The sequence below is a fragment of the Balaenoptera ricei genome, chromosome 12 (genome assembly GCF_028023285.1).
Source record: "Balaenoptera ricei isolate mBalRic1 chromosome 12, mBalRic1.hap2, whole genome shotgun sequence".
Lineage (NCBI taxonomy): Eukaryota > Metazoa > Chordata > Mammalia > Artiodactyla > Balaenopteridae > Balaenoptera > Balaenoptera ricei.
The window spans coordinates 19,327,924-19,355,212 of NC_082650.1; the positions used below are offsets into that span (position 1 = coordinate 19,327,924).

Genomic DNA, 27,289 nt, shown 5'->3' on the forward strand with positions numbered 1-27,289 from the left:
ACCCTGTATCAGGTGTCTGAGAACTTTGAGTCTCCAATCTTGTCAGTGCAGCTTCAGGTGATTGCTAAAAGTGTTTTCTAGTCTGTCTCCTCAGCATTGAAAGGCTCCATGAAAATAGACTCTCCATGTCAGAGGTGTTTGGCTTATCTTTTAACCTTTCTGATCCAGCCAACTGCAAACATCAGCAGATGTTTTGAGGGAGAAGCTGGACATGTATTGAAGCCTCTCATGCCTTTTATTTTATCACTTCAGCCTCCAGTGACTACAAGATCTCTTCTGTCTTCTCTCCTCCCTCCACTGACACTCTGCTTGGGCCAAGTCTGGATACTCGTCCTTTTGCCAGAGCCTGGAATTGGCAGATGCCTCCAGGGAAAAGCATCTGCAGATCATCTGCTCACTTCTCAGTTCTCCTGTTTCTGATATTTTAGTTCTCACTAATCCCTGTCACTTCAACAGCTCCCTGATGCTGAAAAAAAAGATAGCTTTTGTCTTTCATACCTGTTTTCTAAACCTATTCTTATTCTTCACGACATTTTGCACATATTTCCTTCAGGAATTCTAAAATGTTTATCAAGTTCTTGACCACACTGCAATGTATATTACACTTTGCATCTCTCCTGTGATCTTTTTCACTTCTTATTATATAAGTTAATTCTTATCTTCAACAGTAGGCAAGCCATAGTTTCTGGAGGGCAGGATCCATGGCTGATTTACCATTGCGTGCTAGTTTATCCCCCTTTTACCTACCCCAGTTCTTGGAAATAAAAGGAAACCATGTAATTTCTCATGCAAACTGATTACTTTTAAGAGTGAAGGAAGTGCTCTTAAAAATTATGTCATGACAAAAGGCATAAACTGGGACTTTCCTGGGCATACAAAGAGACATATGGTCATCTATTTACAGTAAATGTTGAACAAGTGATTGAATAAACAAAACAGAATGAAGAAATATTCCTAATATGAAAATAATACAGAAATAGTACTGAGCTTCTTTATCACTTTGGTAATTGCAGGAATATCAAAAGCACTTATTATTTTTGTTACTAATTCCTAAATTAATTCTCATACTCAATATTGACTGTCATAAAATCTCCAGCAAAATTTACATTAAAAAAATAAAATAGTAAAAATAATGTGTATATGTATTTGTGTGTGCAAAAACTAGACTATACATAAATATGTTAATGGTGGGTTTTCTCTGTGTATTGGTAGAATTGTAGATAATTTTTATTAACTGTTTTGTGTTTTCCTATATTTTCCAAATTCCCCACAATTAATATTTATCATTTTTTAAAATATGAAAAATAAGCAGTAACTGTTATTACAAAAAGAAATTTATAATATATAATTCAGAAGTAAAATTCCCTCTTCTTTTAGCTTTACCCCAATAAACTAAGGTATTATATGAGAGTTGTGAATATATTATTTTTTGCTGAAAAAATATTAAAGTAAAAATTCTAAATATATATTAAAATATATGAGGAGCTACTAAGGAGAAATATCAAATATAAATTACAGAATTTGGGAAGTTGTACTAATATTTTGTATGTACTGAAGTCTTAATTCAAAATTTTGTAGTAAATTTAGTCTTTATACTATAAATAAGCATTTTACTGTATGTATATTTTCAATGTTTATTCTCACATACAGGCATCTTTATTCATGAGAAAGTAAAAGCTCAAAATTAGAAAAAAAAATACAACTTGTTACATAAAAGGAAAAAAAAATACCCTGCTATGTTTCCAGATAAAGTTTAGGTGCCAAACTGCCAAAGTAAGTCTTTTTATTATTTTGCTCTGATTTATCACAGAGGGGGAGAGAAAGAGATGATGAAAACAACTTGCCAAAAACTAAAGTCTTCACCTCAGGATGTTTTGAAAAAAGAAATTATTACTTTGGTAAGAAGCTTAAAATTCATGATAACAAAAAAAGACTTAGATCACTTGAGAACTTTGTGAGGCTTTTAATATTCTTGGCTAAAGCACTAATATTAGATATATGTTTTCACTAAAATTTATTTTATGCCATCACTTCTGTTTAAGCAGAGGCATTAATATCCCCATGTCACCACCCAGCAAACCTGAAAAGAAACTGATAGGCAATTATCATAGAATTTCTTTCACAGTATTAGAAGTACAGTCACCATAGCCCTAAAAGAAATCTTGGTCATATCATAACCTATTGAGAAAGAGGAAGGGGAGATATTAAAACTGGGATAAGAGGACTTTTGTGTCCAGCTAAGATGTACTTCTTTGGGGTAAACCAGCTCTCCCACTGAGAACAACTAGAAAAAAACAGACAAAATATTTTTAAAAACCATTTAAAGATATTGGGATTCTGTCATGGCAGCCAGAATCCAAGGGACCAATAAGTCAGAAAGAAGAGAACTTCAGAGAGGTAAGTAGATAATCTTCAAACTATTTTTCTCATTGGGACATTTGATGATTCTTGATACAGAAGAGCAGATTGAGAGTCCAGGCAGAGGGTCTTAAGTAAGAGGTAAAGAAGCAAGAAAAACAAATATTTACAGGGCTACAGACACAAACATTTGAGTTCAAGTCTTCCAAGGTAGCCAGGACTTGAGGAGCCAAGACCCTGAAGAGAAGGAGGTCAAGAAAAGTGAGACCAACACTTGGTGGGTTTCCTTTAGAAATTTTTGCAAATTTTAGGCTGCACAAAGCACAGGATACAAAGCTAAGCAGAAAGCTGCTGAAAATCAGTGCAGTTTTAGGTAGTCTCATAGCACTGAGGAATCAAAATAGGAGTTAAAAGACATTTAAAGAATGAAGAAATGAAGTAAACGGTGAGGACTCAGGTTCTTAAAATCCCTGATCTCAAGATCATTATCATCAGGAAAATGCAAATTAAAACTATAATTAAATACTACTACACACCCATTAGAATGGCTATCATGTAAAAGACCATCAACACAAAATGGATCTCATACATTCTTGGTAGGAGTGTAAAATGACAAAATCACTGTGGAAATCTCTTTGGCAGTTTCTAATAAGTTAAACATACACCTGCCTTATCATCCAGTAATTCCACTGCTAGGCATATACCCACAAGAAATGAAAATTTATGTCCATAAAGACGTACGTGTATGTTGATTGTAGCTTTATTTGTAATATCGAGAGCTGGAAATTGCCCAAATGTCCATCAACGAAATAGATTAAACAAATTTTAGTATATTCATACAAGGTAACACTACTCAGCAATTCAAGAGAATAAACTATTGGTACATGCGGGAGCATGGATGAGTCTCACGCTGTGTGAAAGGATGGCTCATAATGTATATACAGTGAAACTATTTTAAAATGGGGAGATCAGGAGAGCATATGCAAACAATTTGTTTTAACTCTTCCCAGTGATTAATTGGTAGCGGTAGTATTAATTGTTAGACATTTCTATGGCTACTGTGGAATAACATAAATATATACTTATATTCTGATTCTATCACCTGTTTCCTTGGGAACTAGGATTCTTATTGTGGCATAAATGTAATATATATGTAGTACATGATAATACATGAGCTGTCCATGAATTTCTGGATCAGAAAAGCTGAGAACAGATAGAGTAGGGAGTCTATGGAACACTTACTTTAAGCTACTTCTTAAGACCTACCAACTATACTATTCGCTGGTAGAGTATGGTAAATAGAATGTGAGTATTGTCATCTCCACTGTTAGAGATAAAGCAACTGAAGTCTGTAGAAAGGTAAATGTGAGAAACAGTGTGTGATCGTATGGACCACACAGAGTGCACATTCCTAAGGAAGCGTCTTCCCAGGGACCGATGAGGATCTGGTTCTCAGACTTGCAGTCATTTTTCCCATCACTCACCACCCAGGTAAATATCATAGCACAACTTATTTTGTCTGCCCAATAAGGATAATATATCATCCAGCGTGAGACTTATATTAAACAAGCTCATATAGTGAGGTTGTTATATAACAGAATTTCAATTTCATTTGCAGTAGGAAATAATGTACAGGATTTAGAATACCAAAATGTATATAAATAGGGGAAGCCAATAATGAATAGTTACTTGCTCACAGGGAATCAGAAGAAGGGGTGGAGGGTGGAAAATGTCAGTACTTAAACATTTGATGGCATTAAGCCAATATAGCTTACTTCATCCTTTTAGTCTTAGGGATCACCTTGTCATTTGTACCTAAATTTTCAGAGCCCATGACTCACCATCCCCTTCACTCATCTCAGCGTCAGAGAGGTCTACGGCCATTTCCAATGTTTGTTTGTTTGCTTTTCTCTGCTTTTGTGTCTGATCAGTCTCCTTCTCTTATAAATCAACCACATTTTAGATGTGATAGTCCATTTGATCTGGTAATAGTTCATATATTATAGGCTTTGGAGCTAAACTACCCTGAGGTGACTGCACATCTCTATTTACTCTGAATTTTGTGAGCAATCTTACTTTTACTTTTCTTTTTACCTTTTAAGTGTTTCTTTCTGTTCACTATCTTCTTCCCCAGTTGTCAGAGCCCTAGGTCAGGCCACTCTAGTCTCCCACCTGGACCCTGCTACAGCCTCCTCCCAGAGCGCCCCACCTCCCTTCTTGCTCTCCTGTGTCCTCCACACTGAGGGTGGAGTATTAGCTCTAAAACACGTTTCTCACTAATCACAGTGCGCCCCTGCTTTGTGACTGTGGTGACTCCCATTGTTCAGAGGATGAGATCCACACTCTTGAGGTCTGTAAGGAGGCCCTGCGTGATCTGGTCTTAGCCCGCCCTTCCTGTCTACTTATCACACTTTCCTTTATTCTCACTTCCAGGCATCTTGGAATTGCTTCCTGTCCTTCAGCCATCAGTGGGTTTTTTTGCTCAGAGCCTTTACACTGTGATTGTTTGACTGGTCTACCGCTTTAGCTCCCTTCCTTTCCTAGCTAACCCCTTTTCCCCTTCAGAAGTCAGTCTAAATAATACTTAGTCCTGGGAACATTTCCAGTCTCCACACACTGGGACTGGTTAGGTCCTCTTCATAACACTCCTGTAACACCTTGTACTTATCCTTACAAACATTCACTACACTTGTAATTACATGTTCAATGTTTGGTCTACTGGCTAGAATCCAATTTTCCACGAAGGCAGGGGCTGGATCTGTTTTGCTCCCCACTGTATTCCCTGCCCGTGTCTCAATGGCCAGCACATGTAGGTGCTTGAATCAATTAGCCATCAGTGCTTCTCTTCCCAATGTAAAAAGGGGTGCATCAGGCCTTGAGCTCATTCTAACCATGAGAGCAAAAGAGACTTTATACTAGGATCGGCCCTAGAATAACTTCTGACTTTAAACAGTTGGAGCTAAACAAAATCTTACTATAATTGCTTGCAATTCTCTCTCTTACAATCAGACACTGACGGAATCAGTGGCTAAAGTCACAGAGCTGCCTGGTGACGGATCTACAGCCATCCTTCCTACTCCCTCGCCCCTCCCCCAGCTGCCCCATTATCGTAACTTCTTTTATTCTACTTTGCTCATGTAAGTCTTCATTCCTTTTTCTTTGTTAACACTTTTCCTACTCCCCTATCCCACATCCACCTAAGCCAAATAACATAAGCAGTGCAAAGTTTAATCAAGTGAAAAATGACATTAATTCCCACAGTGTTTGAGAGCATTTACTAGAAACAAGCTAACAGTATGTATTTTTATAACTGAAAAATCAGGGAAAGGAAAGTATTTTCTATCTTTATTGATTTCTCCTAAGCAGTTGTTTTTCAATATCTTTAGCAGCATCACCAGGGACTTTGCCTAATTTCATTAGCAGCAGACTCGTCATTCATCTGGAAGATAATCTGCATAGAGGGTATTGTTAAGTTGCCTTCAGTTAGAAGAGATTTCCCTTACCCCTTCGAAATAAAATAAAATTATAGACACATTTTTGGGTTAACTGGATTAAATATTTGTGATTTTCCTCTTCTATTCTATTGACCAATGTTAACAATAAGTAATATTTTAATGTTGGCCTATAATTTATGATGTCTTTTAATTCATTCAGAAGACAATGTCCTAACGATCCATATTTCTTCAAAAACAAAACAAAACACCTTTTCCCCTCCTCTTTGTTCATCTTGAGGTGACTTAGAAGTATTTTACAGCCAGGATTCTCTATAAGGTAGCAAAGACAAGGCCCAGTTTTTAAATTTGTTTGACTCTACACCTCACACCTTCATAACAAACGCTGTGTCAGCGTGATGCATTTTCTCGTCCCTCCATTGGTATATCTGCTGGAGTTTGTAGCAGTCACTCACATTTTGCATAGATAGGTGATCACTTGGCTGGCTGGTTACCACCTGCAGGTTTTGAAGTTTCTTTTCATCACCGTTTCTAAATATAAAATGCTGGTGCTTAGAAGTTACTTATTCAGATGCCAAAGAAGAAAGAATGGGTGGTAGTTGGAATTACTCTGGTGGAGACACTTGCAGGGCTTCTGCTCACGTCATAGTCATACCCCTTCTCTGAGAACTGCCTCCCTGATCTTACCCATGGAGGACGGGAGTGATGGGCCCCTGCAAGATAATTTTATACTCTGTGACTTCACATCATCTTTGTCCGTCATCTCCTTGACCCGGGATAGACACCTGAGTCAGGCTGAGGTAATCAGTGTCTGTCTGTGTTATGTAGAACCACGTGGGTTGAGGGAATTGAAGCTGTCTCTTTGGTAACTGGACCGATAGCATGTAAACTCAGGAGCACTGGGATGGCTGTCCTCGGACTGACCATGAGGGCCCAAGAAATGGAGAAAGCAGATGTATGAGGAGAAGAAGGAGGCGTGCAGGGAGCCAGAAGATGACATAGATGCCTGGAACCATTTTCCTCAGAAGCCCGGTCCCCCTTGTGGCCCAGAAACGTTCCAAATCTTGTTACTATAAGATATCTGAAATTATTCCTTATATTTTTTCTATTAAATATCCCACCGCCTTTTGCTTAGGCTAGCTTCACCTGGCTTTTATAACTTGCAGTGGAAGAGTTCTAATTAATGAGCCTATAGGCACCGTTCTCATGATATGAAGCTTCCAAATCCACTGGTACTTTCTTCTGTTTCTTCATTGTGCAGGCTGCTAATATTTTTGCTCTTGAACCTGCTTTATGAACGTGTTGCTCACATGGCCTGCTTCCCTTTTGAGTAGGTAGCACTTTACACTGGACTCTAAGGCTAACAGATGGCATGCAAACGATCTCATCTTTCTTTAGCTGTGGCCAAGCACGGACAGGCTGCCAAGTCATGTCAGACAGGGTGTGCTTCTTCTCACACCTCTCACACAGTAACGTCGCGCGCCGGGGCTTTCCGCAGACACACAGCTCCACCATTCTACACAGCGTGGATATCACAAGTTGAGAGTAATGATGCGTATACCCAGTTTTTACAACTGTCATTACATGAAGGTGTAATGCAGAGTTTTATGCTAGTATATGAACGTTCATACCTCCTCCCCTATTTTCATAATTTTAATGTCACTAGCTAACAGCTAGTGAAATTTTACTATACGCTAGGCACTGCGCTATACTCTATAAATTTTCCCATTTACTTACACAAAGGGAAAATAAATATGCTTAGGTTAGCTTAGGTTGGCTTCTAGAACTTGAAGCCAGAGAGTTTTAATTAACGAATGTATAAGCTTTGTTCTTATGATCTGAGAACATCCATGGTCATGTTTAGCCTGCAGGCCTCCAGTGTCTCCTCTGATAGTTTCTTTCATCTAACAGGTGATTGTTACATACAGTAGGACCAGGATAAAAAGAGTATCTGTTACGTAGAGTGGGATCTTGCAAAAATAACAAACCCAGGCTCAATAAACTTCTGACTCTAAATTTACCCACCCACCTGAATCACCACATTATACCATTTTCTATTATTTCACTCACTGGATTTTATTGTAATGATGTGTTATACCAATAAACTATGACCTTTTTAAGGGCAGACTCCATGTCTTATTCATTTTATTGAATACATGAATGAATGAATACATTATTGAGGTAACAAACATAAAGGTGATGAAAATTATATTTTAGTTAAAGTGATAAAAACAAATGATTTTATCCAGAAAACAATGATTTTAGTCCCATTTCTTCCTCTTATAAAAATGGCCTTGAACTTTCCAAGCCTTAGTTTCTTTATTTACACAATGGTGTTATGTGTACCTACTTTGGGTCATTATGGATATTCATCTGGAATATTTTTGAATTCAGTTCAGAAGCTACACATTATAAATATAGGAGAATAAAACACTAAGTGTGAGAACCTGAATATGTATGTCATGCAAGTTCATTTGAATTTGAAAGAAATATAAAAGGTGGCCTATATTCAAAAGGAATATATTCTCTTTGAAGCTGTAGCAAAATCTGTGCCCCATGGTCTCAGTGTATAACTTGAAAACATAAAATATGAGTATTAAAAGTAGCTATCTCTGTGTTATTTGTAGAATGAGTATATTATTCACAAGAGGGAAAAAACAAGGAAATAATGGTGACTGTAAATTTGTGTCCCCACCTCCCTATCCTCATGTCATTCATCTCTCCTCCTGTACTTAAGTCCATGTCTTCTGAAGGTGGTCTCTCACCACGGCAACTCCTCAACACACAACTTATTTACTTATCTGTTTTCATTCTAAATTATGGCTAATGTGCTTTTAGGTCATAGTGTTACATATTTCAGAGAGTAAAGGCATTTCATCTTGTTTTTTCAGGGGGCATAAGGTTTTACCCCAAACAAAATACCCTCACACTGGCAGGCTCAGGCATTATGACTGGCTGTCAGGAAGAGAGTCAAGGATTTGTATTTCTAGCCCCTTCCAATCACAGCTGAATGAAGGTAACTGTTTCATTCTCAACTGAGTCTGGCTCTGAACACACAACACCCTTCTTCTACAAACAACCTGTACTTAGGAGCTGTGACTCCTCCAACTCCACCCATATTGCCAGGACAGCATACCTTACTTTCCAGCTTTCCCTCATTTGTCCCATTTCAAATCTTACAATCAATGCTTGTAAGCCCAGAGATTTGATAAAATCAGTAGTAAGAGTTGTATTTTAGGATTTTACTTAAAATTCATCTAAGTTTCCAGCTTAATTTTTCCATCTTTTTTTTTTTTTAATGACAAGCAACACACATGTAGTGAAGTGAGAACCAGCATCAACCACAACCAACATATTCTTCAAAATTGGTGCTTCATTATGACACTTGTCAATTGATGTCCAATGGCTCTATTGCAATGGCACAGCTCTGGGTCAGACTGCCCAGCATAACCTGTATGACCTCTAGTTTATATTTTCAATTTCTCTTTCTCTGTCAGCTCCTTTCTCAGATACTACAAACAAGCTTAAATTTCTCCTCTATTATACCACTTCTCCCTCTTCCCTTGGCTTCCTTAGATACTGTCGAAAATTCTTAATTCTTTTAATGACAAACTCCTCAACTTACAGCTCTAAAAATTCTACTCACATCACACCATTGAAACGAGTCAAGGATAACCATAGAGTCTCCATCCTTGGGGATCCCAAGGATCCCAAGTTCTATCTTCTTGGAACAGTCTGTTATAGACTGAATGGTTGTGTCCCCTCAAATTCATATGTTGACATCTTAACTCCCCAACGTGATGGTATTAGGAGGTGGGGCCTTTGGGAGGTATTTAGGGTTAGATGAAGTCATGAGAACGGGATCCTCATTATTACTCTTATAAGAAGAGACACCAGACAGCTCACTCTCCTTCCTCTCCCCTTCTCTCTCTCTTTCTGCCCGCACGCTTGCACAGAAAATTGGTTATGTGAGCACACAGCCAGAAGGCAGCTGTCTGCAACCCAATGGGAGAGGTCTTACCAGGACTCAACCACGCTGGCACCCTGATCTTGGACTTCCAGCCTCCAGAACTGTGAGAAGATAAATGTCTGTCTTTTAAGCCCCCAGTCTGTGGGATTTTACTATGGCAACAGAGCTGACTGAACGAGTCTCCTTGGTTTCCTTGATACTGTGATCCCTCTGTTTCTCCCCTTTTTTATTCTGTGTTGTTTATTGCTTTCAGGTTTTCCTTATTTATCTTATCTCTTAAATGTAAATGTTCCCTAATGTTCTTCCTCCTACTTTCTTCTTTTCTCATGTCTTAATCACTCTTTTGGCCACTGTAAACATTCTGACAATTAAGCCTCAAATCTAGAGCTCTGGCTCAGACCTTTCTCTTAAGCTTCTGACTTAAAATTTTCAATACTTTATGGATGCCTCTATTTGAATGCCTTTACTGGATTTTCAGTTGATAAGTCTGAAACCCAACTTATCAACATTTCCCCAGTCCTATTCATTCTGACAGGAGAATACAGGAGTATTCCCTATCAGTTTTTATGGTAGTTGTATTTTTCCAGTTACTCAGGCTCAAATCAAGAGAGTTGTATTCTATTGTTCATTTCTTTCTTCCCCCCCCGCCCAGAATCAGTATTCCAGTTCTAATGAATCAAGCTCAGAAAACGTTTTCCTATGCATGCCTGGGATTTGACTTTTATTTCGCTGCTCAAGTTTAAGCCTTTTATTTTCAACCTGTCACTTGGATTTTTGTAGCACTCTGTTAACTAGTCTTTCTATAGTCAATCTCTTCCCATAAAGCTTACACATGAACATAAAACTTCACAAAAGTCATTAATACATCTTGCGGTTTATATAAAAAGTATCCAAATTTCTTCTTAGAACATTGATCATTATCTATAATCTGTCCTCTTTCTGCATTTAAAATTTACCCACCACTACACCTCTCCATGTACTTCACTCATAAGAGATTCCATGTTTTAGCCCAAAAGTGCATTAACAATTCTAAATCTTCATTTATGTTATTTTCTACATGTGAAATGGTCTCACCATAGCACAGTTTCTCCTGTTGAAAAACATAAGGTTAAGATTAAATGCCACTTTTATAATTTTATTAATAAGTCTTTCCCCATCCTTCCACAGATACCACTCCATTTAGATGGACTGAATGAATCTCTTTCTTCCCTGGACACATAAAATGCTATATTGCTCCTCTATTATGGCAGTTAACCCAGTATATTTAGTTCTATTTTTGAGTGTCTCCCTTACTATTTTGCAAGATTGGTGCATTCTGTAACTACCTCTTATATCTTTTTTATCCTAAATATTATCTAGCACCATATCAAGTACGTACATGCTTTTATGAAGCATATGTTACTGTTGAAACAATCATTGATTAAAGAAGTGAATGAATAAACAGTAGATCCACCATAAGTATTACTCTCAGGTGTGAAATTCTACGACAAGTACTTCAATAAAATCTTCTGATATTTACTATAAAATCAAGTGAAGAATTATAATAACTTTTAAAGCCTTTTATTGTATGATTAAAGGTAAAATAATTTCAAAATGACAGATTTTCTCATTTACAAGCTAGAAGAGTGAATGAATTCTTTGTATGAAAGAGAACATGTTATCTCTATTTGATTGTGATGTCTGTTGGCTCACTGTCATGTTTCCTTTCCTAATCAAAGGAGGAAAGACAAATGAAGAGGCTTACCCAGGGCATAAGCACTAGTGTTGTAGGCTTATTTACCTTTTCTGTACACACACACACACACACACACACAAAGTTTCTAGCAGACCCAGAGGAAAATGTCGTCAAAGCATCATTTCATTTAGTATTTCACTTAGCTTTTGCCTTCATTAAAAACATATATACAGAAGCAAGAAGACCTACAATCCTGCAGCCTGTGGAACAAAAACCACATTCACAGAAAAATAGACAAGATGAAAAGGCAGAGTGCTATGTACCAAATGGAGGAAGAAGATAAAACCCCAGAAAAACAAATAAATGAAGTAGAGATAGACAACCTTCCAGAAAAAGCATTCAGAATAATGATAGTGAAGATGATCCAGGACCTTGGAAAAAGAATGGAGGCAAACATTGAGAAGATGCAAGAAATGTTTAACAAAGATCTAGAAGAATTAGAGAACAAACACCTAGAAGAATTAAATAACAAACAAACAGAGATGAACAATACAATAATTGAAATGAAAAATACACTAGAAGGAATCAATAGCAGAATAACTGAGGCAGAAGAATGGATAGGTGACCTGGAAGACAGAATGGTGGAATTCACTGCCGCAGAACAGAATAAAGAAAAAAGAATGAAATGAAGACAGCCTAAGAGACCTCTGGGACAACATTAAACACAACATTCGTATTATAGGGGTCCCAGAAGGAAAAGAGAGAGAGGAAGAACCGGAGAAAATATTTGAAGAGATTATAGTCGAAAACTTCCTTAACATGGGAAAGGAAATAGCCACCCAAGTCCAGGAAGCGCAGAGAGTCCCAGGCAGGATAAACCCAAGGAGAAACACACTAAGACACATATTAATCAAACAAAAATTAAATACAAAGAAAAATTACTGAAGGCAACAAGGGAAAAACAACAAATAACATACAAGGGAACTCCCATAAGGTTAACAGCTGATTTCTCAGCAGAAACTCTACAAGGCAGAAGGGAGTGGCATGATATATTTAAAGTGATGAAAGGGAAGAACATACAACCAAGATTACTCTACCTGACAAGGATCTCATTCAGATTCGATGGAGAAATCAAAAGCTTTATAGACAAGCAATGGTAGGAGAATTCAGCACCACCAAATCAACTCTACAGCAAATGATAAAGGAACTTCTCTAAGTGGGAAACACAAGAGAAGAAAAGGACCTACAAAAACAAACCCATAACAATTAAGAAAATGGTAACAGGAACATACATATTGATAATTACATTAAACGTGAATGGATTAATGCTCTAACCAAAACACACAGGCTCACTGAATGGATACAAAAACAAGACCCATATATATGCAGTCTACAAGACACCCACTTCAGACCTAGGGACACATACAGACTGAAAGTGAGGGGATGGAAAAAGATATTCCATGCAAATGGAAATCAAAAGAAAGCTGGAGTAGCAATACTCATATCAGATAAAATAGACTTTAAAATAAAGAATGTTACAAGAGACAAGGAAGGACAATACATAATGATCAAGGGATCAATCCAAGAAGAAGATATAACAATTATAAATATATATGCACCCAACATAGGAGCACCTCAATAAATAAGGCAACTGCTAACAGCTATAAAAGGGGGAATAGACAGTAACATAATAATAGTGGGGGAATTTAACACATCACTTACACCAATGGACAGATCATCCAAACAGAAAATTAATAAGGAAACACAACCTTTAAATGACACAATAGACCAGATAGATTTATAGGACATTCCATCCAAAAACAGCAGATTACACTTTCTTCTCAAGTGCACACGGAACATTCTCCAAGATAGATTACATCTTGGGTCACATATCAAGCCTCAGTAAATTTAAGAAAATTGAAATCATATCAAGCATCTTTTCTGAACACAATGCCATGAGATTAGATATCAATTACAGGGAAATAACGTAAAAAACACAAACACATGGAGGCTAAACAATACATTACTAAATAACCAAGAGATCACTGAAGGAATCAAAGAGGAAATAAAAAAATACCTAGAGACAAATGACAATAAAAACACGACAATCCAAAACCTATGGGATGCAGCAAAAGCAGTTCTAAGTGGGAAGATTATAGCAATACAGGCCTACCTCAAGAAACAAGAAAAATCTCAAACAATCTACCTTACACCTAAACGAACTAGAGAACGAAGAACAGACAAAACCTAAAGTTAGTAGAAGGAAAGAAATAATAAAGATCAGAGCAGAAATAAATGAAATAGAAACAAAGAAAACAATAGCAAAGTTCAATAAAACTAAAAGCTGGTTCCTTGAGAAGATAAATAAAATTGACAAGCCATTAGCCAGACTCACCAAGAAAAAGAGGGAGAGGACTCAAATCAATAAAATTAGAAATGAAAAAGGAGAAGTTACAACAGACACCACAGAAATAAAAAGCATCCTAAAAGACTACTACAAGCAACTCTGTGCCAATAAAATGGACAACCTGGAAGAAAAGGACAATTCTTAGAAAGGTATAACCTTCCAAGACAAACCAGGAAGAAATAGAAAATATGAACAGACCAATCACAAGTAAAGAAATTGAAACTATGATTAAAAATTTTCCAAGAAACAAAAGCCCAGGACCAGATGGCTTCACAGGTGAATTCTATCGCACATTTAGAGAAGGGCTAACACCCATCCTTCTCAAACTCTTCCAAAAAATTGCAGAGGAAATAACACTCCCACACTCATTCTATGAGGCCACCATCACCCTGATACCAAAACCAGACAAAGATATTACAAAAAAAGAAAATTACGGACCAATATCACTGATGAATATAGATGCAAAAATCCTCAACAAAATACTAGCAAACAGAATCCAACAACACATTAAAAGGATCATACACCATGATCAAGTGGGATTTATCCCAGGGATGCAAGGATTCTTCAATATATGCAAATCAATAACTGCAATACACCATATTAACAAACTGAAGAATAAAAACCATATGATCATCTCAATAGATGCAGAAAAAGCTTTTGTCGAAATTCAACACCGATTTATGATAAAAAGTCTCCAGAAAGTGGGCATAGAGGGAACCTACCTCAACATAATAAAGGCCATATATGACAAACCGACAGCAATCATCATTCTCAATGGTGAAAAACTGAAAGCATTTCCTCTAAGATCAGGAACAAGACAAAGATGTCCACTCTCACCACTATTATTCAGCATAGTTTTGGAAGTCCTAGTGATGGCAATCAGAGAAGAAAAAGAAATAAAAGGAATACAAATTGGAAAAGAAGAAGTAAAACTGTCACTGTTTGCAGATGACATGATGCTATACATAGAGAATCCTAAAGACGTCACCAGAAAACTACTAGAGCTAATCAATGAATTTGGTAAAGTTGCAGGATACAAAATTAATGCACAGAAATCTCTTGCATTCCTATACACTAATGATGAAAAATCTGAAAGAGAAATTAAGGAAATACTCCCATTTACCGTTGAAACAAAAAGAATAAAATACCTAGGAATAGGGGCTTCCCTGGTGGTGCAGTGGTTGAGAGTCTGCCTGCTAATGCAGGGGACACGGGTTCCTGCCCTGGTCTGGGAAGATCCCACATGCTGCGGAGCAACTGGGCCTGTGAGCCACAACTACTGAGCCTGCACGTCTGGAGCCTGTGCTCCGCAACAAGAGAGGCCGCAATAGTGAGAGGCCCGCGCACCGCGATGAAGAGTGGCCCCTGCTTGTCGCAGCTAGGGAAAGCCCTCGCACAGAAACGAAGACCCAACACAGCCAAAAAAAAAAAAAAAAAAAAAGATGTTAAAAGAAAAAAAAAACATATATACAAATGCTTCAGAAACAGTCGCAAGAACATACTCATACACTATTTACTTAGAAACCTATATTTTAAAATTACTTCCTTGCATCAATTTAATGCCTTTTTTTGGTGATTGTAATTGTTTTTAGTTTTGCCTGCAATTATGCACCCAAAAAGTCATAGGCGTGTACTGTCACATTTCAGCTCTATGCGCCCTCACATTGATTGGCACTCGTTGAGTTATTTATCAAAAAAATGACTAGAAGTGTTAGTTTGACTTTTAGCCATTGATATAACTTTTTTTTTTTAAAGAAAGCATGTCATTTACATAATATCTTAATTTTTTAGTTGCATAATGTTAACTCATTTTGCTTTAAAGGTAAGTGATAAGTAACTTGGATCAAAATAACTTGCTTACTTATGAATGTCTATGGATTTCTATGTTTCTTCTACTGCCAAGAAAGAGAATTTTTCCCACTATCTTTTTCTTTTTTTTAATAAATTTATTTATTTATTTATTTATTTTTGGCTGTGTTGGGTCTTCGTTTCTGCGTGAGGGCCTTTTCCAGTTGCGGCGAGCGGGGGCCACTCTTCATCGCGGTGCGCAGGCCTCTCATTATCGTGGCCTCTCTTGTTGCGGAGCACAGGCTCCAGATGCACAGGCTCAGTAATTGTGGCTCACGGGCCCAGTTGCTCCGGGGCATGTGGGATCTTCCCAGACCAGGGCTCGAACCCGTGTCCCCTGCATTGGCAGGCAGACTCTCAACCACTGTGCCACCAGGGAAGCCCTTCCCACTATCTTTATATTAATTTAGGTCTGAATAGTTTCCCATGCAAATACATTAACAGCTAAAGATATTAGCAATGTCAAAGGTATTGTAATTTTGTAATTCAGTTGATCTTCCAGGGCAGGATTATGCCTAATAGGATTTCTAACTATAAGTAATTCAAGTAATCCAAACACCCAATTTATTGATTAAAATCCTCCTAAATTATATTTCAGAAAATATAAATGCAAGCGCCCAAACCTTTGGTTGTATCAGATATCTGGCTGTGAACAAAATAACAAATTGAAGTAAACTTTGCAAAAGCAGACACACAACATCATCCTTCTCCTATATCTCAGAAACAGCCTGGTATGAGAATATAGTTGGACTTGCAACTCCTCAGAATAATATCAAAGAGATCAGTTGGAAGCTCTTCATTACAGCATCTGTTCTGTGTTTATAGCTACATATGCAGACTGCCGAACACCCACAGTGCACCATAAATGTAGAGATTACACATCCAGAATGGTAATAAACTCATTGGGTGATATGTTCCCCAGAGTTTTCAGCCCCTTGCTTCAGTTGGCAAAACTCTGCTGGATTTTTGTTGCTGTGGAAAATATTAGATTGTTTGTGGTTTTTGTAACTTTGGAGACAGATCAGGAAATCATAAAACAGCAATTAAACGGTAAAGACAGAGGTGCTGGGATTATTTTTATATTTCAAAAGTACAATCTCATAGAGAGTTACAAGAGAAGCAATGGCAGAGTAAAGGAGAAAAATGAGTAAATAAATGGTTGTTTTCCATAGAACTTTAGCCTCAAATACCCTCTGTGGATCAGCTCAGCTGTATGGTACACTTTGGAGAAGCTACCAATTGTACAAAGAAAGCTGCATGTTAGAATTACTAATTAGAAGTATTATTCCTTACTGTAATAATCTGATAGTGCTTGATAAACTACAGCTAATAGTTGAGCAATGCATTAACTGGTGAAAGCAGCGCTTCCTAGACAACCAATCCAGTTTAGACCAAGATGCTTTTTCTCTCAAAAGCGTGATTCTAAATGAAATTAATTTCTAAATTCATAATAATGAAGGGAATATTCTCAACTTCTAAGGAAATTTCCAGGTGTGAGAAGGTAGTCAGAATAAACACAGTGCCTGGCTACTATAGAAGTGGTAAGCTAACTTCATTTTATCCCAGCAGCCAAGCAATGTGTACTAATGATTAGTCACCTCTCTCTTGGACAGGTGCTCATATCTGTCTGTACATAGAATCCCGGAGACAGCTTTCAAAAACGCATAATCCTGAGTACCAAAAGATATCTTGATCACATAGATTCTCTCTTTCCATTAAATGGTTATAATAACAGCTTTCAGAAATGACTCATGACCAAAAATCATATGAAAGTTTCTGAAGAACCATAATAAAGGCAGTTAGAAAACATGGCTCTGGGTAATGATGGATGTTGGAATGGAACCCTCATAAAGCCATATGGGAAGTGATAAAGGAAATCTTAATCTCTACAAACATTCCAGTTTAAAGAGTGTTTTCTCCCTTCTTTTCATTTTGTTTCCTCTCATTCCTTCCCTCTTAATGGTAATTGTCATGATGCCATTGTACATCTGGACTCTGTGGCTATGGTCTAATTGTTTTCCTCATTTCATGGCACTGTTGTTTTGCTTTCATGCTCACTAGAACTGAGAGGATGTTGGCAGGAATGAAAAATCAGGGCAAGGGAAAAAAACCGGCTAAGCAACTTTTATAATCAGCATCTCATGAAGAACTTGAAATCGATACTGCAAGAAGTAGGTGTAAATTTTTGGCTTCATCCTTAACACTGAAAAAATTTAAGGATGTCTTTATTTGAAATAATAACCAAACTTGATGGACTTCAAAAATATATTTTCCTGTAGACTCCCTCATCTGATACTCAAGCCTTATATGATTTTTGTAAAAGATGCCCATGGTGCTGCTTGACCAGTAAAGATAAAAAACCCAGAAGTTTAAGGCATGTAGATTTTTTGACATATGTGAAAATGAGAAATGTCATGCCAGTTTAGACTTAGGCAAAGAATGGCTAACTAAGTGGAATTTACTTAAGAGTCACACAAATTCACAGTGGCTTGGTGTCCTCACCTACAAAATTGGGGAAAACAACACCCATTCCCCTCCCCTTACCTTGCTGACATGTTCAGGTGCACAGAATAGTTCTAAAACAATGTATATGTTATAATTATTACTATTAAAATTCTTCACTTTCAAAGGGTTGTTTCAAAAAGTGAAATTAATACTGCTAATGGGGAAAATCGTTTAATTTTTGGATAATTCAACTACCACTAGAACTTCAAGCATCCATGTTATTTTAAAAGTTGTAAATGTGACATGAAATCTGTTTTCATGGGTCTCAGAAAGAGATGACACATGCAAATTTTAGCATATGCTTCTTTGCAAAATAGAGTCAGGAAAAAGATAGGAATCTGTGTATTACATAAACTACTCAGAAGAATTACCAAAATAGAAATAATCTGGACTTTGATGTTCATGCCAACTCTCAAGTCTGGGGCTCTTCACCTTTATCTGGTTCCTTATTTCATTTGGTACTTTATGGCTAGGAAACCATTCTGGTTATAACCTTGTAGTAGAGATAGGTCAATTAATGTGTAGCATTATGGAAGTTTACAGTACACATTAAAGTTCAATAAATAAGAGGGGCACGGTCAGACAGTTGCTTAAGGGAACTTATTTCAGGACATACTTGGTGCTCAGCTGCACTCAAATTTTGAAATAGTCAAACTTCCCCAGGTGCCTAATTTCCTTCCTCTCCATCCCAGATGAGTAACGGTGTGGCTCCAAAGTAAGAAAAATAAACCAGAAACTATCTCAACCATGATCTAAACTAGAAATTAGAACTAGAGATTGCATCTCTGACCAGACCCCGGAGATGTACTGATGTTCCACAGAAGGAGGACCCATGCAAAAGGAAAACGTTAGGGACACAACAGAATCTGCAGATTGCAGGTAAGAATAAATATATGCTCAGCTGGTTGTTGCTTCACGTTCCTTGCTCTTTCAAAGAAATGAAAACAACGAAGACCTTTAGTACTACATTCTTACTGCAACAGAATGTGAGATTTGAAAAAAAGAAAAGATTAAGAAAGGACAGGAAAAACAGTGGGGAAATGGAAGAACATGATTTAGTCAAATAGAAGAAAATAGAAGAGAGAGAGGGGTGGGGGGAGGCAAACCCGGGTCAGATAACTCACTTGGCATTCCCTGCCCCTGGTTTCTTTCTTCGGAAGATGTTGAGGAAAGTGTTGGAGCGGCAGGGCAGCTTGCCATCGCCCACGTGCATGCGGACTACATCCGAGGTGGTGAAGGCACTGCGTACATTCCTCTCGGGCTTGGCAATGATGATGTACATCTTGGGAGTGAACATGCACCCCAGGGCCACCGTTACACTGAGGCTCACTGCAAAGCAGGTAGTAATGATCTTGTAGTTGCTCCCAAAGTAAATGGGCACAAAAGCCAGCCAAATGATGCAGGTGGTGTACATGGTGAAGGCGATATATTTGGCCTCATTGAAGTTGGCGGGCACATTGCGGGTCTTGAAGGCATAGTAGGTACAGCTCATGATGAGGAGTCCATTGTAGCCCAAAGGGGCCACCACACCCAAGTTGCTGGTATTGCAGATAAGGTAGACTTCTTTGATGCTTGGGTAGGACAGAATGGGCATGGGGGGCTCCATGATGATCAGGGTTACCACCAAAGTTAGCTGCACACTAATTAGAATTGAGGCAATGATCACCTGGGCCCAGGCACTCATAAACCTGGGCTTGCGGGTGCAGATCTTCTTCTTGCTGCCAGCCAGGATGCGTGCAATGCGATTGGTTTTGGTCACTAAAGCAGAGTAGCACATGGCAGAGGAGAGGCCGACCAGGAGGCGCTGGAGGTAGCAGGATGTGGTAGTAGGTTTGGCAATGAGAGTGAAAGGGCACACATAACCGAGGAAGATTCCAGCTAGAATAATGTAGCAGAGCTCCCGACTGGAGGATTTGACCACTGGTGTATCCCGGTACAGCACGAAGATAAGGGTAACAAACAAGGTAACAAGGATGCCCAGGCAGGAAAAGGCAATGGCTATGATGGATTCTATGTTGCTCCACTCCAGATAGCGGACGGGAATGGGTTCACAGCCTGTGATGAGAAAAATAGTTTTAAAATGAATCTGAGATTTTGCTGATCAATAATAGTGCTTACTAGTTACCAGAGGCACAGCTATATTCGCATCTTCCATGATTTATGCTATTTTAATTTTTTTTAAAATGCCTCTCTATCACACAAATAGACATACACCATTGTCTTCTCTGGACAATCATGTTCCCAAACCTAATCTCACCACAAGCCTAATGTGACATACTTAAGCCTATAAATATAATCTTTGCTTCCAGTGTTATAAACGGATGCTGCTCCGTGGATGGAACTTGGTTCTACACTTTCAGAAAATGAAAGAAAAAGAAGGAAACCAAACTGTGTTTCCATTGAAGGTTAAATGGTCACAGTGTAATAGAATAAGTTCGTAAGAAATAAACTAACAATAATTTTTATTTTTATGCAGCTATTGTCCAGAGGCAAGTCCAGCTCATAGACAAGCATTTTCTTTCTTTTCTATTCTTTCTTTTTTTTTTTTTTGGCCAGCCAGCAAACTTTTTAAACATAAATTTCATTTGAATTCTTTAGAAGAGTCTGCATTCTCCTATTTACCACATATACTATTACTCACTCTAAGTCTCACCTCTTTAGTTATGAACGTGGCATCTGAGGGCCTTTGAGTTATCAACCTCTAATAGACATACTAAAGAAGAATGAAATCTCCCCTCACCCATCTCTTGAAAGGAGAGACAGCGCTGTGTTCCTAAATGCCTGGCTTATCTTTTCCTTCCAGAATAAAGTCTCTTTTGTATTTCACAGAGAGAAAAACATTTGTCAAGTCCTGGCAACAACCCCTTCACAGAATTTTGTGATTGGTCTGGGCCATATTTCCCAAATTGTGAGAATAAAAATATGTATTTCCATAAATTTAGGAAGAGACTCATTGTTCTGTAGCTATGAGAGTGAGGAACCACCAGAACCTGTTTTAAACCTGTTCAGTCATTCAACAAGCTGGGATCAGACTCACATTTAATACATGAGTGCAAACCACTCAGAAGCACACGCTCCTGACTGATCATAGTGGCCTCTCTCTTTTGTGTGTCAGGGGTTTGTCTGTGTCAGAGTCTCAGCCTCTTCCTGGAAGAACTTCTGCTTCCAAAAAAAGTCACATTTTAATTCTAAATCTTCCTGTTTCCTTGATAAAGTTTAGAAAGATGATTAGATAGATACATAGTTAGAATAACAATGACCATTATGGGGAACTTTTGATGTAACACAATCAATAAATTAAAATATTTAAGAACAGCTATAGACACATTTGGAGATAAAATACTTAATAGTCGATATTCAGCTCCTTTAATTGGCATACTGAGGCTGCTAAATAAAATTCAAATTCCAATGGAGTCTTTGTCAAGGCCTTTGTAACCTTCTGAAAGCTACCCTCCTTGCATTCCTCTTTTTCTATGCAACCTGGTTTTGTAAATGAGCTATTCTGTCTTCGGAGTTTTTATTAGAAAAGGATACTGCATTTTAAATTTCTAGAACACAAGTCAGATCTATTGAATTTGAATTAAAACCCTGGTCTAGAGCCAAATTGAGAGCTATAATTAATGATTTTCATAAACTTCAGGGACACAGGCAAAATATTTTCTGCAGAATTCAGGATTTGTATTAGATACTTATTGTACTGCACTACAGATATGTACCAACTAAATCAATTAATTGTTAGCCTCATGTAGGAAAATATTTAAAAAGCAGCACATTACAAAAGGGAAGATTTAAATAACCCAGTGGTGTAACATTTAAAAAATAAAAATAGAAAATGCATTACGTAAAGCAATTTCAGACTTTTTTTTTCAATAAAGATTCAAAATAAGGATGGAAGATAGAGTTTAGGAAACCTTCAAACAATTCTGGGTTAGACTCAATAACTGACATAACAAGGACTATAGCCTCTCTACAAGTGGGCTCAGACCTGAATTAGGGCCATCAAACAAAAAAAAAAAGTTAAAATTAAAAGTTACCAAGTTAGAAAATATCTAATATGTGACTAGACATTTCCAGATAGAGTTATATAGTAAATAAACAAGAAATCAACATAATCATGGATCTTTAAGTAAGACATCTAAAAGGGCCTCTATTCTCTGTGATTTGGGAACCTATAGATAAGAAAACCTATAGATATCACAAATAAAAGCATAATTTAAAGAACCATTACCCCATATTAGTAAAACTCAGGATAACTACCTAAAATCTGTCTAATGACTTAACTCCAGGGGAGACATTGGCACCCAAGAACTCCCTGTCTGTTCTCTGAACTCCCAGGGGAAGCAATATCTCTTTCTTATTGATATAGATGCCTTTATGTCTACTAATCATCTCACTATTAATAGAACATCAAATACCTTGGTTTAATAAAACAACTCAACTAGTGAAAATCTTTGATAATCCTATGCTCCAACATATAACTGGGACTTTGAGACTATTATTATAAGAATACATTATTCTTGGTGACACAAAACCCACAATTTTAACATACAGGATTTACTGCCAGACAAGATGTGTTATAATTCTTACACATGATCAAATTATATCTGATTTAGTCATGAAAATACCTATACTATGTATAATTTAAGACATTATCCAAATAACAGCTTTTGTTTCAGAATTCTTATGGATGAAAGACTCCACAGAAATAGGAAGATGGATTGAAACAGAGCACATAAGTATACAGATTATCATAGATACCTAGATCATCACAAATCTTTCTTTTTTGTATAAATATGAAAATGCTACACCATGATCTATATGTATTAACAGCATAGCAATGTCAAACAACCATTGTTCATTGTGGTAGGCAGCTTCCAAAATGGTTCCGAATAATCCCCACATCCTGGGATTCATGTCCTTGTATAATACTCTCCCCTTGAGTATGAACTAGGCCTATAACTTGTTTCTTTTTTATAGAATATAGCAAAGTTGATGGGATGCCCCTCCTGTGATTGGGTTACATAAGATAATTTCCATCTTAGTAGCAGACTCAGACTGTATTGCTGGCTCTGATGAAGCAACCTCCTATGCTGCTAAGGTCCACATGGCAAGGGACCGAGAACAGTCCCCATGTAATAACCAGCTAAAAAAATAAAAAGAAAGCTGAAGCCCTCAATTCAACAATCTTTTGAGGATTATATCCTGGCAATAACTGAGTTTGGAAGTGCACCCTTCCACAATCAAGCCTTCAGACTAGACCCCATCCCTAGCTGACAGTTTGATTTTAGGTTTGTGAAAGATCATGAAGCAGAGAATTCAGCTATACTGTGCATTTCTGACCCACAGAAAATGTGAGATAATAAATGTGTGTCACCGTAAGCTACTAAATTTGGGGGTAATTTGTTACACAGCAATATATAACAAATTTACCCATTAAAAGCAAATTTACCCAACCTCTTATTTCTATAGCCAATGCTTAGTCTCCTTGCCTAAGGATAATTAATTTCTTGACGTGTTGATGTTATATAAAATAATTGCTGCCATAAAGGTTGAGACCTGCAGTTAGAAAAAAAGGTACTATAAAAGCTAATACCGTTCTAGTACTATGAAAGATAATAGAAATATTTTAGAGACAATCATGCTAAACAGACTGCTCTAAGAGTCCTTACAGAGTCTCATATAGAACGACAAATAACTTATTAATAATAACAAATCCATGGAGAAGTTCAAGAATTCAATTGTAGGTACACAAACTCTAGCCAGAAAAGAGATTCTTAAAAGAAATATCAGAATGATTGTGTTGTAAGATCCATAAGGATAATTCTGGCAAAACCAGATGGCTATCTCGTAGCACCAGATGAAATATCCAATATACACTAGATAAAATTCTGATGGAAAAAATGAAAGAACTCATCTCAGTAGAAACAAATTGGCCACAAAATTAAACAGTAGTGGGAAAACATTCCCAGGATAGCAGATGTGGCCAGTTCATGCTTCATTTGTAATTAAATTAATCTGGAAAAACTGTAAAGGTCGGGGGCACTGACTGATACAACTGCAAAAGAATCCTTTGAGTAACTCCAAATGCATTGCATACGGTTGTCTCCTATGGTTTATAAATATATACTAGCTTAAATAGTGTATTTATCTTCTGGATGGGTTGAAGCATTCCCCTATTGAAAAGCCACAATACTTATAATGGCAAAAATATGATCAGACGTGTAGTCTTAGCAAGCATGTTCCAACTTGCCAATCTAGTGATATGGGAACTTTTCATCGGAACATTTATTCATGAATTTAAATTATATAAGGCTGTCTTCATTCCCAAACCTCTGGACAAGTAAAAGGGAACCTTAATACTGCTGAAGGTAACAACCCTTAGTGATTTTAAACTGAGGTTTGCAGAGAGCAAACCAGAGAGGCAGAGAGCCTCCAGAAGCTGAAAGTTAACTGTTAACCCAAGAACCTTGAAGCAAGCTGATGACTACACAGTGGTCTTCTGTGCAAGATTATCTTAAGATTCTTATATATATCATACTCTCCTTTATATGTTCTTGCTTATTCATACTTTTCTACTTTATTGATTAAAAGCTATACAAACCTGAGTTTGTCTTTAATGTTCTCCTCACTAGTAATAAGGACTTGCCTAAACCTGGGTTTTGTTAGAGACAATCATTACTCTAACTCAGTAATTCAATTATATCAAGCTATTGTTAAGTATGTTATACCAATAAGCTTTGTACATGCAAATATTTCACAAGTTCAATATTTGAAAGAATTCAGAAGACTCACAGAACATGCTTATGTAACGTTTTCATTTAAAGGCAAAAGGGAAAGTACAGTAAGAGAAAGTGCAGTTTAGCAGCCAGGGATCAAGAGGTATCCAGATGCAAGCTCTCTAGGACCCTTATTCCTACAAGGGTATACTTCATCTGTGGATTGAGCTACCAAAATCTGCACAGTGAACATTGGTTTTGAGACAGCTCAAGATAGAAGTTCTCAGTGAAGTCTTTTATGACCCTCAAGTCATAGAGCCAAGACAACCTGTCTAATAAAATATGCCAGGGGAAATCCATCAGTAAATGAACTGACTTTGGTTGTCATCAGTGGAGTTTCAAACTTTAAACTGTATATCATAAATCCCAGTGCCCTTAATGTAGCCAGAAACCAAAGACTGATACTCAGCCATCTCAACAGATAATCATAGAGTCTTCCAAGTCTAGTTGTAAATTAAGCCTATCCTATGTAGTATACTATAGACAAATGAAGAAAAACATCCTTATGATAGAAGTAAAAATATTCTTGTGTTGTAACAGTATCAGTTTGTCATAACAACACCCCAAAGCAATATACCTACACCACCACTAGGATTACTTTATCTCGTGTGAAGATCCTAGATTATTTTCCCCATGTGGAAACCAAAGTTTCCAAGGCCAATCCAGGACCATCCAAAACAGAATCACCTGGGGATTGGGACTGATCATATACATTTTGAATAAGCTTTTTAAAAGTTTTTTTTATTCTTTCCTTTCCTTTCTTTTTTATTTTTTAAGACACTCTAAATTTGAGAAGTGCTAGCTTTGATATCTTGAGGGAATTAGACAAAATATCCATATTGTTCATATATGTGATGTAATGTACTTATTTGTCCTGTTTTGAGGTTTAAAGAGAAGAGTTGCCCAACCGCCAAGTGTGTTTGGGTATTCCAAGACTAGAAGTTCAATCAGTGGTAAAGAGTAAGTGTCCTGAGCCTACCTGACCCCCAGCACCCAAAAGGAGAAGACTTTAACGGGAGTTGTGCATACTATATCTAAAGTGCAGAGAACTTAAGGACCTGGCAGTGTCTATGGTTAGAGTTACCCTAGACAATCCAGAACCATTGGACAAGTCAGTTTCCTTCAAGCAGACTACAAACTACTGAGCAAAATACAAGAGAAGTGGTAATAACTCTGATCTGAGGGCAACGGGTTACTCCTAATTTTTGAAACAAACATTGGCTCACTAGCAAGATCCAAATGCATTGGAGGAGGTTAAAATTTAATATCTGACTTCTTTCCAATTAGGTAAAGACAAATTTAATATGAATCAAGAAATTAAGATAGGCCACAATTATTCTACCTAAAGTGTGTTGGGGCATTTAATAACATTTACAGTAGTACTTCATGATTGCATAAGGGTTCATTGAAATGCTTTCTTTAACATTATTACATTAATATAAATTACCTACAAGGTGAAATTATTATTTAATGTTTAACTCAATGTCCCTTCCTCTGTGAAGGTTTTTCTCTTCCCAGGGAAAAATGATTGCTTTTTTCTCTGTACTTATATGAAATTTTGTACATACTCCTGTTGCAAGGCTTATAATTACCTGTTTACATGTCTGGTTTCATATGAAGCTTCTCTTCCAGGATATAAACCTTGTTTCATTCACCCATATGTCCCAGTTTCTCAAAAAAAAAAAAAATACCTGGCATGAAGTAGGTGGTAGTGTATAATATAAATGTGAATAAATGAGTAGATAATATGAGAGGTGGCAGTAACTGTTGGATGGGGAAAAATAGGTAAAAAGTTAATTTCTATAACTTAGTATTTTCTATTTTTTATTGTTGAGATTTAGTGCAGTCTGACTTTCTGAGGAATTATTTTATGCTATTTGACTTTTTAAAAGGAATAAGTAGCATTGGATTACATATAATTGGCCCATAGATTGTTAAACTACTGTCAAGTTGTATATCATGGCAGAAGAGATCCCTGTTTATGCATCATATAAAGTAAAATGTGAAATTTAAATGCTGAATTAAAATGTGCATATTCCCAAGAAGAAAATATGAAAAATTTATTAAAACAGCATCAGAAGTCACTTCCTCTAAGAAATATACAATATTTTTCTTCATAGCCAAAAAATAACATATTCTTATGAAAACAAAAACTCACTAACATGTTTTTATTCATTAATATTAGAGTCTTTGAAGCATATATGAAAAGTAGCTATCACATAAAATGATTTTAAGCATATTTTAAACAAACTTCACCTTCAGTAAAAAACACTATTTTCCAAAGAGAATGATTTCTCA

At 37.0% G+C, this 27,289-nt stretch overlaps 1 protein-coding gene across 3 annotated transcripts in view; it reads right to left on the reverse strand.

Moving 5' to 3' along the window:
- Positions 1–27,289, reverse strand: part of GRM1 (glutamate metabotropic receptor 1) — a 361,608-nt gene that overhangs the window by 15,358 nt on the left and 318,961 nt on the right. For all 3 annotated transcript variants that reach the window (XM_059941898.1, XM_059941899.1, XM_059941900.1), the window contains exon 7: positions 19,340–20,270. In XM_059941898.1, the coding sequence (XP_059797881.1) occupies positions 19,340–20,270 (931 nt within the window). The remainder of the gene's footprint in view (positions 1–19,339; positions 20,271–27,289) is intronic.